The sequence below is a fragment of the Lutjanus erythropterus genome, chromosome 12 (assembly GCF_056507025.1).
Source record: "Lutjanus erythropterus isolate fLutEry1 chromosome 12, fLutEry1.hap2, whole genome shotgun sequence".
NCBI lineage: Eukaryota > Metazoa > Chordata > Actinopteri > Lutjaniformes > Lutjanidae > Lutjanus > Lutjanus erythropterus.
In genome coordinates this window covers 9,116,596-9,131,496 of record NC_139328.1, presented here as the reverse complement: position 1 = coordinate 9,131,496, position 14,901 = coordinate 9,116,596, and the positions used below count along the sequence as shown (strand labels likewise).

Here is a 14,901-nt window from a genome sequence, read left to right as displayed (position 1 = left end):
GTGAAAATGCAAACTGGGTTTGCATTTGAATTATAATTATGCCATGATTTTAGTATGTATAAAATGAAAATTTAAAGGAAATTTCAAGGTTTTTTTGTTTTTTTTTAAAGGAGAAGTGTGTGAGTTCCAGTGACATCTAACATTCAAACCTTAGATTGCAACTAAGAGGATTTACCCCGACACCGCCTCTCTCTCACCAAGAGTACGGTGGCCGTCAGTGGACAAAATGGCGAGTGAAAGCTATCTCACAACAAACTACAATTATGTGTGTAGGATGAATTACCTGTCCAGCAGAAAACAGGCAACCTCGGCGTCACTGTGAAAACGTTTCTCCTCCATCAGCGATTTCCATCGTGTAAACGCTATGCCGATGTTGATTCGTGTTTTTGCCGTTTCCTGTCATGCTTGCGTTTACTTTCTTCGCGTCTCCGCTTCTTGGATGACGGAGATTCACTGTCCGCTGCTTTTTGTTCTGGTACAGTGTATGTATGATCCTCCATTTGTCAAAACTGTGTCAGTCAAGGTTCACAACGCTAAATGATCTGCCAGCAATCACCTATCTATCCTCCCCGTCTACTTCCGTGTTTACGCTGCGGTGTCTACATAAGGTCGCCATGGGCTTCCCAAGACTCACTGTTAGTGCAGTTTGTCCGCTCTGCGCTGCCGTAGCCGGCGCAGGATGATGATCTCTATAAGGCAACCCGACTGTATGTAACTATAAATGGCTATTTCTAAAGTAACGGGAACATATAGATTATGAGTTTACGTTGATTGATAATAATAAATAACATACTTATATATAATATATCTCATTTATGTACATAAATTCCTGTAATTATTACACACTGGTCCTTTAAATGCAGGCAACATTTTCCAGGTTGGACTCATTGAAGCTTTATTAATGAACACTTTATAAAGGCAAACATGGTATCAATAAACATACATGTTTCATTTTACACAATAATGAGAGATTCCTCAGTTATTATCATCAACATGCAACTGTTCAGCAAAAAATACAGAGTGGCTGTTGGACACAGTAAAAAACGTTGGACTAAATTACTGGTGAAAACACCAGACAGCAAAATATCTGTAAGCTTGGTTTTTGTTTGGTTCATTTTTGTCCCATTGAATATTGTAAAATGGTAAAATCTTATTAATTATCTGATTTGAGTCTCCAATTTTTTTGTCTTAACATTATCACCACCTGGCATTTTTTGCTTACTTTTCCTTTATTTCACTTACAAACGGAATAACAAATGGCCAATGAAGGTGCTGTGGCTACCAGCATTATCAAAAATCCAGCAGTCCTCCCGGAGTCTCATGAACAGCTGGTCTCCCACTTCAAGCTGTAGAATCATGCCATTGGTTGCGGTCTCGTAGCGACTTACAGTTCCGTGTACATGGTTGTACACTTGAGCAATCACCGCTCCATTTTTTATCAGCTGCAGCCCCATTTTTCTAGATGACATACTATGACCAGAGAAGCTGAAGTAGTAGACTCCTTTGACTGGAGCAGTGAAAATACCTGCGGATGATCAACAGACAGAATTACATCATATTCCACTTATATGAACACATATATTGATTAATATACTCCATTATGGTAAGTTTACCTGTTGCAGGATTGTATGAGTCTGTGTTAAAGAAGACGTTCTTGTAGATCAGTGTCGTGTCCACGTTAAAAGGTCCAATATCACCACGTGGGCCAATAGATGCTCCAAATGCCACATGGTTACCTTGAGAGGATAAATGAAAACAGGAGGTTATTATAATGTTTATTATATTTAACTAAACCAGAAGCAACCTGAAAACAATACATACACAAAGAGAGAGTAAAAACCTACAGCTTAGTTATAGTATGTTCTTACTTTCGACTTTTTGTTTCAGATCCTCCAGTTGTTTCTCAGTGTTTCTCAGTTTGGCCTCCAGTTCTCTTAAAATGACAAAAACTTGGAAAGAGTTTCCCAGTTGGCTCCCTGTTGTGTCATCAGTGCAGGCATAAGTTTTCTTAGAGTTGGGAATCTTTATGCTGTTGTCGTCTCCTGCTTGTTGTTCCAGCTGCAGGTCCTCAGCTGCACTGAGGTAGAAGAGACATAAAGTCAACGCAACTACTGAGGTCTTCATCTTTCACACACCTCTGCTTGTCTTGATCAGCTCTCCCCACACCGCTTTATATACCACACAAAGACATCGTGTAATTTACCAGAAAATCAAAGTCTTGTTTCTTCTTTTCGGAAATACCCATTACCTGACCAAAGGTTTATTTGGTTACTTTTTTTTTTTTATCACCATAGGCAAACAAACCCACAGATAATTATTTACAAACCTCTTTTTTTAAAACACATTTATCAACATAACCACAGATTTGTAGTCATAAACTTCTTTTTTCTTCACTTGAAATATAAAGCTGGCTATATTTTTCTAATTGTCAGCAATTTCCATGAGAAGACCTATGAATTACAATAAACAGTCCTACTGATAAGAAATATTTTCTGCCAATGCCAGGCAGACACTATTAGCTTCCTGGTATCAGTAGCCAACAACGCTATTTGCAGGTGGGATAGCCACATTTGCTGTTTACACCTGCATGGCAGAGACAAACCATGATCTTGTCCTAAACCTGACAAAGTTTTTATTTTTTAACCTAAATCTGACCAAATTAAGACTGAAAACTGAAAGTAATAATAAATCAGCTGGAAATGAAAAGTCTACACTGTGATCCTCTTCACAGACACTCTTTATAGCTAAATGATGGGGCAGGGTGTAATGTGACTATTATCAGCGGGTGCAAATAGGCACTCAATTAAAGTTATTTTCTCTTTACAGTAGACCTCCATCATAATCCAAAGACTGTTCAAGACACATCATTGTTGCTCTGGATGACTTCAGTAAAACTGTTTTTGAGTCAGTCCACATACACTATCCTGCTGCAGGAAACATTCACTAGAGTAACACATGAGCATTCATCCACAATTACATATTAATAATCACCACCAAACATCCTCTGTTTGGTAACAACACTGAGAGTCTGCCAGGCTGTAGGTACGTAAATAATGGTGTTTAGCAGGGATAGTGTTTATCATGTGTACCCAGTGGTGGACAAAGTAGTCAACCCCAGTACTTGAGTCAAAGTATAGATACTCCTGGTCAAAGATTACTCAACTACAAGTGAAAGTTGCTCAGTCAAAATTTTACTCAAGTTAAAGTATTAGAGTTCTTGCTTTTAAAACTACTTACGTATTCAAAAGTACAAATTACAAAGTACATTTTCTAATATCAATACATGCTGTATTGTTTTCATGATGCATTTACAGAAGCTTGTAACTCTTTGAAATCATCAAATGATGCACTGATGCTTGTAGAACCACTCTGCTACACAAAACCTATAGAAACACCTATAAAAACTTCAGCATAGAAATACAATCAAAATCAAAAAGGACAGTTATTGTCAATTTCTGATGTAACTGTATTAAAATCACATCATGAAAATTAGATTGAAGCCGACTGTAAGGAGTTCTCCAAGCCTGTTAAATAACTGAGATTTCTTTCTGTCTTCAGAGGCAGTATATATACGTGAATTATGTGGTATTTTTCACCCCGATAAAAACAATCCAACTTTAAAAGCTACCTGGAACAATTAATAATTATAATAACATCTTGACATTTCATTTTGTCTTTCTCCTGCTGTCACCATTACTGCTTTTTGTTTGAATGACAGAGGGAGAACTTGCTTGTTCTTGTTACAGAGCGCCTGGATGATGTATTTTCACTTTTACATCAATCCAGAGGAGCTACTGTGATTGGTTTTCTTTTGTGAGGAACACAGCATGTGACCAACTGCATTTTAGAAAAGAAAAACACCAACAGTTGACTTCAAAGCTCAGTCGAAAAGTAACAATAACCTTCCTAGAAATGTAGTGGAGTGAAAGTAATAAGTTTCCAAAAAAAACAAATACTCAAGTAAAGTACAGATACTCAAGTAAATGTACTTCACTACTGTCCACCACTGTGTGTACCATAACCATTAAGTGTCATTACAATTAATTCTAAGAGAAGCATGATTATTCGTACCTAATTTCTTGGCAATCCATTAAATAATTTCACCTAAAGATCCCAAGAAACATCCAAAGATGGCAGTGGTCAAATCCAGGATGTTTTTAGCTTCAGTTTTGTTCAGTGTATAGCTCTCCCATTATTCATTTTAATGATGCTGATGCTATGATTCGAAAACCAAAGGGAGGCCTTCTTGTAGAATAGTCCTGACCAATCACAATTGGGCACTGCCATGATGGTGACCTCACCTGACTGGTTAATAATTCATTTTCTTTTCACTGAAGGATGCCAACTCGACTTTGCCTCCTTGCAGACAAAGTGCAATATCGTGTTTCACCAATCATTCACCATATAACACTTAGACAGGTGTTGTTTTGCTCGTTGTAAAATGTTAATTGAGAAGAGACAGCATCAACACAGCACAGAAGAATTACCACTGCAGTTAAACAGAGGATTTTTATTAAATGACCGCAGACTGAAAGAACAGGGGAGGCCTGGTAGAAAGTGCAACTGTAAAGTACCAGACTTATCCTTTAATATCACTCAGAATAATAATATAAACAGGATATTTTTTAAACATTGTTCCCCAAAATTGAGTTGAAAATAACCAATCATCTGTGTGCAAGTGATGTCTGACAAAATTTGATAAATAAATATTTTAGTGCTTGAAGATGTATTTCATTTATAGACGGAATAATAAATGGCCGATGAAGGTGCTGTGGTTATTGCTATTATCATAAATCCAGGTGTTTGCTCGGAGTCTCATGTACACCTGGTCTCCCACTTCAAGCTGTAGGGTCATGCCATTGGTTGCTGTCTCGTGGCGGTTTCCGGCTACATGGTTGAACACAGTTACCATCTGCGCTCCGTTCTTCATCAGTCGCAGCCCCATAGGTTTAGATGATATGTTATGACCAGAGAAGCTGAAGTAGTAGACTCCTCTGACTGGAGCAGTGAAAATACCTGTGGATGATCAACAGACAGAATTACATCATATTCCACTTATTCCTTACATTTTATCCATATGAAGACATATTTATAAATACACATAATTATGGTAAGTTTACCTGTTGCAGGATTGTATGAGCCTGTGTTTGAGTAGACATTCCTGTATATCAGTGTGATCTCAGCATTAAAAGGTCCAATATTTCCACCTGGGCCAATAGATGCTCCAAATGCCACACGGTTACCTTGAGAGGTTAAATGAAAACAGGAGGTTATTATAATGCTTGTTATGTTTAACTAAACCAGAAGCAACCTGAAAACAATGAAAACAATACACACACAAAGAATTTAAACCTACCGCTTAGTTAAAATATGTTCTTACCTTGGACCTTTTGTTTCAGATCTTCCAGTTGTTTCTCAGTGTTTCTCAGTTTGGCCTCCAGTTCTCTTAAGATGACAAGAAATTGACAAGAGTTTTTCTGGGTCCCTGTTGTGTCACCAGAAGCTGGCTCGGTGTTGGGAATCTTGGTGCTGTTGTCCTCTCCTGCTTTTTGTTCCAGCTGCAGGTCCTCAGCTGCACTGAGGTAGAAGAGACATAAAGTCAACACAACCACTGAGGTCTTCATCTTTCAATTACTTCTGTTTGTCCTGATCAGCTCTCTTCACTCTGCTTTATATACTACATGAAGGAGGAAATACCTTTAAATTCACCAGAAAATAAATAATTCTTATCAGGGATAATGATAAGGTGTCTTTGGTTACTGATTTATTACAGTTGGTCAATATAACCACAGATAATTATTTACAAACATATTTTTCCTTCACTTAAAAGATAAAGTTGACTGTACTGTATGAGAAGACTTATATTACAATGAATTTATCCTACTGACAAGTATGGTCTTTGCAGTCAGTGCCAAGAAAATGCTACTAGCACCCAGGTGGAAGTAGCCAACAATGCTATTTGATAGCCACATTACACCTGCATGGCAAACAATGATCTTTTTCTAAACTTTTTTCTTTTTTTGGCCTAAACGTGAGCAAACTATTAAAGATTAAAAGCTGAAAATAATATTTTAAAAAATTAATTAGTAAGTCAGATTAGGCTGAAAAAGACTTCTAGTTTCACACGACTCAAACTTCAGTCTCCCAGACCAGGAAGCCCTGTGTTTAACCAAATCATCCACCGCAGCCTCCTCTTTATAGACACTTTGTCGCTCCTCATAGTTTAACTATGGGTCGGGGTGTAAATAGCTGAATCACTGCTTTGTGACGATCAGTATGCTAATATGCTCAAAATGAAAATACCAGCGTAATGAAAAGTCAGGAGATCCCCAAAGTCCTGTAGTCATAGTCTCAGTAACTCCCTGGCTACCTTGAATGTGTGTGTAAAATTTTAATGGTAATCCATTTCTGATTGATGCTTGAGGAAAAGTAAAAAGGATCAAGGCAGATCAGCACTGCGAGTCACACCACTAGTGTGCCAAAAGCCACAGCGGCCAGCTGTTTCAGGAAATTATTTGCCTTTTTTTCCTAGGAAAAGAATCTATATATTCACCACCCAATTTTAAAAATGTAAATTTTCATTGGGGACGAATACAATGTTGGCTTGGACTTTGCCTGGGATTTGTTGATGACAAAAGATATGCATAAACGTGCCCGCCTTATCTTTATAATCACTTTACAACAACATTAACAGTATGTTCTCTGTTTATTGTTCTCTGAACCTAAGAATTTATTCTTTTATAACTTTAATTGTGGTGCTTTATGGTAATCCTAAGATAAGGTAGAACAGAAAAACAAGTTGTAAAACAAAAACTATATGTAATGATACAAAAATATAAGACAGTACATGAGAACATATTTGTTACAAACAGTTCAAAGTTACAGCTGACAGTCTGTAAGAGTAGGTGACGGTGTTTGATGGGATAGGCCAAAATGTCAATAGACAGGGACAAAAGAGAGTGGAAACATTTCCATGTTTCATTGAAATAAGTAATTTATTTGAGCAGAATTTCCAGAATTAGAATTAAATAATTTCATAATGTTGAAAGTAATCCTTTTTTTTTGTGCTCAGAAATGCACAGCAACAGGGAAAGTTTAATTAAAATTCCATCAACAAATAATTTTCAGTGTACTCCTTGCCGTCGGTTGTCCTCACAGACGCCTCACAGGTTGGTTGCTCTGGCTCGACTAACCGGCTAATCGAGAAATCGGCAAAGAGGCGGAGCCTGGGTGGAGCTGAGGCGGCTGAGTGAAACGGCTACCTGGCAGCGAGCCATGTGAAGGTAGCTACCTGTCATTCAAAGTAGGCACACTCCTAATTATGCATAATTTCAAGTCTTGATATAATTAAAGTAGGTGAGTTATATAAAAATGACCTCTGTATAGTTGTAATGAACAGGGAAATTGGCAATAAAGACCAAAGCCATTTTTTTACACCAGGCTGCGTTTCTTCTTCCAAGAAGTTAAGCATTTTCATGTTTTCTGAGGTGTAATGGCAACATTTTTTCAAATGATGACATCAGTTTTGCTGGAGTCATTGTCATTTATTAAAATTAAGCACTTTATAAAGGCACACATATGAACGAATACATGTTTTTCAATTTTTACAATCATGATAGAGATTCTTCTTTATCTGCATTATTTTTAATCATATGACATTGATTTATATTGAATCACATTTCCTGAGCTGCTATCATCAGCACATACATCCAACTGTTTTCCAACAATAAAAGCTCTAGTAGACCCACTGTACACTATCTGCCCAGCACCAAACAGCTAACAGAAACATTACACAAAAGACATTTTGCATTATTACACCCTTGATATTTGTATATTCTATCGTATTGATCATCTGCAACATCACCACCGCCACCCGTTACCTGTTACCCTTTTTCAAAGCCTTCTTGTTCATGCTTACTTGAATTTTATTTCACTCACTGACAAAATAACAAATAGCCAGTGAAGCTGCTGTGGCTATTGATATTATCAAAAATCCAGGTGTGTGCTCGGAGTCTCATGTACACCTGGTCTCCCTTTTTGAGCTGTAGAGTCATGCCATTGGTTGCTGTCTCGTAGCGGTTTCCAGCTGGATGGTTATACACAGTAACCATCTGCACTCCGTTCTTCATAAGCCGCAGCCCCATTGGTTTACTTGAATGATTATGGCCAGAGAAGCTGAAGTAGTAGAATCCATTGACTGGAGCAGTGAAAATGCCTGTAGATTAGAATTATTTAAGAGGCACTTATTATTATTATTATTATTATTATTATTATTATTATTATTATTATTATTATTATTATTATTATTATTGTTACTAACATGATATCAGCATTTCATTTCTTAAACATCACAGTTATCGTCAATACTGCTATAATGCAACACCCCTACTGAAAAGTAAGTGGTAATTAAAGCTGTCAGAGAAATGTAGTGGAGTAAATACTGCAATATTTCCCTCTGAAAAGTAGTGTAAAAAAAAGTGTAAAGTAGCAGAAAATGGAAATATTCTATAAATAATATGGAATTCATTAAAACTACACTCAAAGCTGCTACTACAAGGAACTTTCATATTGTGCTGACTGATTTTGGAGGCCTTTGTGGACAAAATATGTTGTCAAAAAAATTTAAGTGAGATTGTTTCATATCCATTTAAACTCCCTGTAGTCTGTACAGTACAGTATGCCAGTAAATGTACTTAGTTACAGTACAATGGACACTGGGTGCTTTTAGTTTTATCCACATGAACCCATATATCTATTAATGCACATCGATATGATAAGTTTACCTGTTCCAGGGTTGTATGAGCCTGTGTTTGAGTAGACATTCTTGTAGGTCAGTGTGATCTCTGCGTTAAATACTCCAGTATGTCCAACATTGCCGATTACTGCTCCAAATGCCACACGGTTACCTTGAGAGGTTGCATGAATTCAGGAGGTTATTATAATGTTTAGCAACCTGAAACATGTTAAATGTCAAACCTGAAACAATTAATAAAATGCATGCACAAAGACAGACTCAAAGCCTATAACTTATTTACAATATGTGCTTACATTGGACTTCTTTTCTCAGATCCTCCAGTTGTTTCTCAGTGTTTTTCAGCTTGGCCTCCAGTTCTCTTAAGACGGTAAGCTGGTAGTGGTCACAACTGGCATAAGGTGGCTTGATTGCCCTCTTGCTCAGTCCCGCTTGGTGATCCACCTGCTGGTCCTCAGTCACACTAAGGCAGAAGAGGGAAAAAGTCAGCACAACAACGAAGGTCTTCATCTTTCAGCTGCTTGTGGTTATCTTGCTCAGCTCTCCCTATCTAGACGATATATATACCATACGAACAAGGAAATATTTTTCCAGATGCAAACCTGTTTTTCCACCACTTACGATTTTGTTTGAATGACTGTCAACTTGACCTTGATTTTTTTTAGTTCCGTCATCATTCCTTAGAAAAACAACATAAGGAGGTTATTGTTTGAAGAATTTTCCTTTAACTTGACATCTACTAAGCCTTTATAATCTATGAATTTAATTAAAAATGTTATGAAAACTTCAAGGCACATGTGACCAAAAAAAAAAAAATTTAAACAAATAAACTATTACATTAAACTCAACTCATTGTAGTGTTTAATACTGTTCATAATGAATTTTCAAAAATGCTATGTGCGGATAAACAAATCTTTGTCATTGTGTTAATACATTTATTGGAATTCAAATGTACACATGTACACATAGGAGTAGCATGGTTAGCTGACAGCCTAATCCCAAACGGCATAAGGTTGTCTGTCATGACATTTATTAGGTAAATGAAAAAGACAAGCAATGTGAAAGTTGTAAAAGCTGCCAGAGAGAAATTATATTTGTTACCGGTGTTGGCAAAGCTACTTTGAAAACCAGCGGCTGGTGGATATATTGCAACCAGAAGAAGGCAGAGAGGACCAGGAAACACTTGTATGTCTGCCTGTAATTCTCTATCATTCCTCTTGTCATGCAATGGGATTCCTCATTATTTGTCAGTCTTTCAGATCAGCCTTTCAGATGATATCTCAGGGAGCGTTAGCACGGTCAGCCACCGGTCAAAGATCCCAGGCCCCAGCCATAGTACTAGGCTACAACACCTTTCAGACATTTAATAACTAGAAAGCTATATGCACCGGGTGCTAAACAATAATAATGCCAATCTTTGAGACTAAGTCAAAGTATTTGCATGCGATTGACCGCAGTGGCTTCCACTTTGAGGGTCTGCTTTCTCTAGTCGCGTTGCCTCACTGCCTGCAGGAGTAAGATTGTGCACAAGTGTGGATGAGTCACTCTGGTCTTGGAGGGAACAGTGAAGAAAAGGCCTTACATATCCAGGGACTGAAATAGACTAAATGCTCTGCGTCTGCCTCTCACATTGCACACTGAGTGGGAGGACACAGTAGAAACACAGAGGTGCTCTCAGCTCCCCCACATTCATCCAACATCTTATCTCCGTTTTCAGCCCATATACTCATACACTTAGGCCTGTGAATGAGTGAGGTGTGTTCTTGTTGGTTGGTGTGTGTGTGTGTGTGTGTGTGTGTGTGTGTGTATGTGTGTGTGTGTGTGTGTGTGTGTGTGTGTGTGTGTACATGCATCCACTTCCAGTGGTTCCTAGTTATTATTTTTTCTGCCAGGATGTGTGTTCCTTTTCTAGATGAGCAAAGCACAAAATGTACAAAGACACTCAGGCTTTAAACTGTATGAGAAAGAAGAACTGATTTTTTTTCCCTTCAGTCTGGCTGCTGTATCCTCTCTGCTCACAAGAGGGCAGGCAGGTACAGCTGACCAAGAGAGAAGAGGGCACCCATATGTAACATATACTCAATGCATTTTTACAAATACTAGGTGTATTTGTAAAATGCATGAGATCAATGGATTTTTTTACCAATATAAATGACTTCTTCCACTGCCTCTCCCTCAAATCACGCAGACAAGCAAACAATAAGTAATGTGGAGTGAATATAATTTCTATATATTTTTTTGCAGCTGTAGTTCTTAGGAAGCTCGCAAAGTTATTTAAAATATGCTACTGATCATGAACATACACCTTAAGCAAGGAGCACAAAGGCCTCAGAGGACAGCAAATGCATTTCAATAACAAAACACATGATAGGGACAGTCACCAAAAACAGGGGCTGTCCTCTGAAAACAGTGACATCTGGTCACCCTACCTAAACCTGCAGATCTCAGAGGCCTGTAAAATATTAAAACTTCAGTTATAACCTATAATCTGGTGCCATTTGTTGGCATCAAATTAAAAAGACTTGTGTGTATAATAATGCCAATTTTTACAAACAAAATTATCTGTAATCAGATTTTTCTCCTATAACTGTAATGGAATATAGTTACCCTTCTTTGTATCCTAATTGCTTCATCATACCAAAACATAACATAACAGTAGCATAAATAAAGTTAACTGATTAAATATTGTCAGTTACACAGCAATATTTATTTGAAGCGACTTTTCAAGAGTAAGACCAAGTCGTGATGTAGCAGAAAAACCTTTAAGTGTATTAAACTGAGTAAGGATGCCTTTTATTGCTTTTGAAAGTAACTTTTCATTTTAATTTGTCATCTCAATTTAATATGTAAAATATGCAACAAAAGGCATCTAATATGAGGGATATTTACAACTTAAAATAAGATAGCTATACTTATGGCCAGTCAAACTTCATCCACTTAGTGTATCTTTCATACTGTATTGATTTTAGACGCCCCTGTGAACAAAAGCAGTTGTTTCCACTTCTGTAACACAAAATATAATGTCAAAAGTAAAATTATCTAACTAAAAGTCTCCTCCAGCTTCTTTTTTTAACTGGTTAAGCTACAACTCACTGTAACTTTGCCTCAGAAAATGTAAACACAGGCTTGTTTCATCTGATTTCAAGGAGATTTCGACCTGGTGGCAGGCTTTGAGAATAACTATAAGGAAATGGTTGGTCTTGTTTGCTTATATAGGTCACATAGTTTTGCAACCAGCTAAAAAACCCTTGTGGTAGGTTTTAGATTCTCTTGTCCGTGACAAAAAAGTTCCTGGTATCAGTATTGAATGTTCACACACCTAGCTGCATTTCTATAATAGTTTGTTTTCTTTAAGGAAATGTTACCACAGCAGACTGGTTGGATGACATTTTGTTCTCAGCTGCAGATGTAACCAGAAGTTATTTCTGACGAGTAGACATAAATATCTCTCTGGCTTTGTTTGGCTTGCCTCACAGACAAGCAGGCTTCTCTCGCTGGAGCCACCAGGAGCTCAAACAAAAGCTGCCTTTGTCTTTTAATTTGTCAATCATCTAAGAATAAAGTTGACATCACAGGTATGGCCCACAGAGATGTTTCTGCCCCCTGCTCTCTGTTACCCCCTTTGATACTGCTAGTGTATGGATTGCCTTTGTGTGCCTCTGTGTCCATTTGTTCGGCCGCCTTGGCTCTGTCTGTGCACATGTGAACTTTGTTTGATATATCTATGGAAATTGTGTCAGGGTATTACTCCAAATCACTCTGTTGGCCCCAGGCATGAAAAGAACTCTTCAGCAAACTAATACGGATATCCTCTGTGGTCTCGCATGACCAGCATTGCATTGTACTTACATGGAGATGTTTTTAGGCACAGATTCCCTCCACAGGATGACTAAATATATTGAAAAGGGTTTGCCAACAAAGGAAAGTGTCCCATCAGCCTGTGGGAGACGAGGTCGATCCACACATGTATCTCAAGGCAGCCTGCAGTGATATCCCCGTGCCCAGGCAGAGAGGGGGGCCGAGGCTGGATCGCTGTCCCAGTTCCACCCAGCAGAGGCAGGGGGCAGGAACCAGGTTGTACCCCCCAAGCCCCACCGGCTGCCTGCCAGGAAGCTTTGAAGCCAGCAGACCTCGAGAACAGCAGAGTTTGGAGGAGCTTCTTCACATACACAGCCAGTTGTTTCAAGCGTCCATCCAGCCCAGTGTCAGCATGGTCTACAGGTAGGATATTATATTCTTAAAAAGGATGCATGCACTTGAAAATTCAAATAGATTTTCTACATTTGCATCATTCAGGTTTATCATAGTGATTCTGCTGAATGCACTGCAATATTTTTTTGTTTTCCTCAGGGATAAATGTGCCCAATCGGGGTAAACAGAAGCCTGTTTGTCAATTCCCTCTGTTTTGTATAATTTATAAACCACTGGAAGTAAGGATTAAAGTTTAACTCTGCTCAGCAGGGTCCCTGTCCTGTTAAATACCTAATGCTTTCATCATCTCCTGATAAGGAAGAGTCCTTCTTAGCACAGTGAGACCCGGCACTAATTCCCCTCCGCAATTAGACTTGACGTTTAAGGCACACGAGGCCGTCATCAGACACAAGGCTACGTCTTCAGTGGCTTCGGCAGGTTTCAGTTCTGTGGAAAGACAGAGGATTTGAATGAGTAATGAAGTGTAGGGCTCATGTTTGATTGTCATAGCGAAGCAGACAGAAATCAGGCAGTCAGGAGAAATGATCACATGAATCATGAGTGAAATTTTCCAGAAATTGCTACGTATTTCTGGAGTTTTTTGTCTTTCAGTGAAGAACAGGGAGGGGAGGGAAGTCCAATTATATTTTTATTTCTTTTACTGGGATAATTAATATATTACATGATACCAAACCCTCATTCAACATCATAATAGATGTTATTGTGTGCACATGAAGAATAATAACTGAAAAATAAGAGTGTTCATCAAGAGCATGGATTTAAACAATGATATCTGATAATGATCACTTCTTTGAAGAATATACTGACATTTAAGATGAGCTTGAGAGCGAGGCTAGAAGCAGGGGGAGGAGGCATAGACTTTATAATAAATAGTGTTCAGAGTCTTTGTGATGTCACACATAGAGAAGCTATTGTAGCTCACAGTGTGGAGGCTCTGGCAGTGTTCAACTCAGCTAATTCACAGCTAATCCAAAAATACCTTTCCTGATGGAAAGATAGCTTTACTTGCCTCTAAAGTAAGTTAGCTAACTGTGACTCAGGCCCGGGGTGCCAGGAGCCAAACCCAGCAAGAAAACCACCTCGGTACTGTAACCTGTTTCCTGTCATCCAGCTGGCCTCTGTTGGTCTGTTGAGGCCTCCTGCATCATGGCAGGGGGGAGTAACACACCGCGTTATGGCCACTGTAAACAACAACAATCAGTGTCTGCAACAAGTCCGTCCCTTACAGTGTTGACAGTGACGCAATACAACGTAATGAAACTTACCTGAAAACACTGTACAGCTGCAGAGGACAGAAAGACAAGGCAGACAAACGCTGATCCCGATCTCTGATCTAACAACACCCGACCTTAATGGTGGCACAAGACACTTCAGGCCATGTGACCTTGCTTTTCGTTATAATAAAAACTGCTCACCACATAATTTTTAATTAACACTTGGCTAACATATCCAGCATCCTGTGGATTTTCTTCTACTGAATCAAACTGTCTAAACCGGCATTTAACTTTTTTCCTGGGGACCCACTTTCAAAGAATGACAAACCATCATGACCCAATTCACAACAGACCTTATTAATTCATCTTGGTAAGGCTTTATTATGCATAAATTAATGTTCCACACTTTTACTACTTCCATTTGCAATAAATTATTTGCAGTCCTAATCTAGATGCATGTTATTGCAAACATATGCATATGTTAAACACTTTATAAATGAGAAATAACTGCATTCGGGCTGAAGTTAACAGGACATCTCGTTGTTTTTATTTCTTCTCCTCAGTAAAACAATATAGAACATTTTAGACTACTGAATTATACGAATAAAATTAAGATACCACTAAATTTCTTCCATAGTCTTTTTATTTATTTGACGACCCAAATAAAATCTCCTGTGACCCACCTGTGGGTCCCGACCCAGTGTTTGGGAATGACTGGTCTAA

General features: G+C 38.3%; 4 protein-coding genes across 6 annotated transcripts in view; 1 reads left to right on the top strand and 3 right to left on the bottom strand.

The window, feature by feature from the left end:
• Window positions 1–869: 869 nt before the first annotated feature.
• Window positions 870–4,106, bottom strand: LOC146317589 (complement C1q subcomponent subunit B-like). 2 transcript variants are annotated; one of them, XM_084732741.1, is made up of 4 exons: window positions 4,072–4,106; window positions 1,869–2,077; window positions 1,614–1,736; window positions 870–1,525 (listed from the first exon to the last, which is right to left on the bottom strand). In XM_084732741.1, the coding sequence occupies exons 1-4, from the start codon at window positions 4,089–4,091 to the stop codon at window positions 1,239–1,241; spliced, it is 639 nt and encodes a 212-aa protein (XP_084588867.1). In that variant the 5' UTR covers window positions 4,092–4,106; the 3' UTR covers window positions 870–1,238. The 2 variants fall into 2 exon arrangements, with proteins under 2 accessions (XP_084588867.1, XP_084588866.1); XM_084732740.1 differs by lacking the exon at window positions 4,072–4,106 and having other exon boundaries at window positions 1,869–2,168.
• A 380-nt stretch (window positions 4,107–4,486) lies between these two features.
• LOC146317588 (cerebellin-4-like) lies at window positions 4,487–5,668 on the bottom strand. Its single transcript, XM_084732742.1, has 3 exons — window positions 5,381–5,668; window positions 5,121–5,243; window positions 4,487–5,016 (listed from the first exon to the last, which is right to left on the bottom strand). Exons 1-3 carry the CDS (start codon window positions 5,622–5,624, stop codon window positions 4,736–4,738), a joined length of 648 nt encoding a protein of 215 aa, XP_084588868.1. The 5' UTR covers window positions 5,625–5,668; the 3' UTR covers window positions 4,487–4,735.
• Window positions 5,669–7,852: 2,184 nt separating this feature from the next.
• Window positions 7,853–9,305, bottom strand: LOC146317587 (complement C1q tumor necrosis factor-related protein 3-like). Of its 2 annotated transcripts, XM_084732743.1 has the most exons (3): window positions 9,049–9,305; window positions 8,784–8,906; window positions 7,853–8,215 (listed from the first exon to the last, which is right to left on the bottom strand). In XM_084732743.1, the coding sequence occupies exons 1-3, from the start codon at window positions 9,260–9,262 to the stop codon at window positions 7,935–7,937; spliced, it is 618 nt and encodes a 205-aa protein (XP_084588869.1). In that variant the 5' UTR covers window positions 9,263–9,305; the 3' UTR covers window positions 7,853–7,934. The 2 variants fall into 2 exon arrangements, 1 of the variants encoding a protein (XP_084588869.1); XR_014771679.1 differs by lacking the exon at window positions 7,853–8,215 and having other exon boundaries at window positions 8,780–8,906; window positions 9,036–9,191.
• A 3,095-nt stretch (window positions 9,306–12,400) lies between these two features.
• Window positions 12,401–14,901, top strand: part of kcnab1b (potassium voltage-gated channel subfamily A regulatory beta subunit 1b) — a 54,852-nt gene continuing 52,351 nt past the window's right edge. Inside the window, exon 1 of the mRNA XM_084732088.1 lies at window positions 12,401–12,973. Within this exon, the coding sequence (XP_084588214.1) occupies window positions 12,717–12,973 (257 nt within the window). The 5' untranslated portion in view covers window positions 12,401–12,716. The remainder of the gene's footprint in view (window positions 12,974–14,901) is intronic.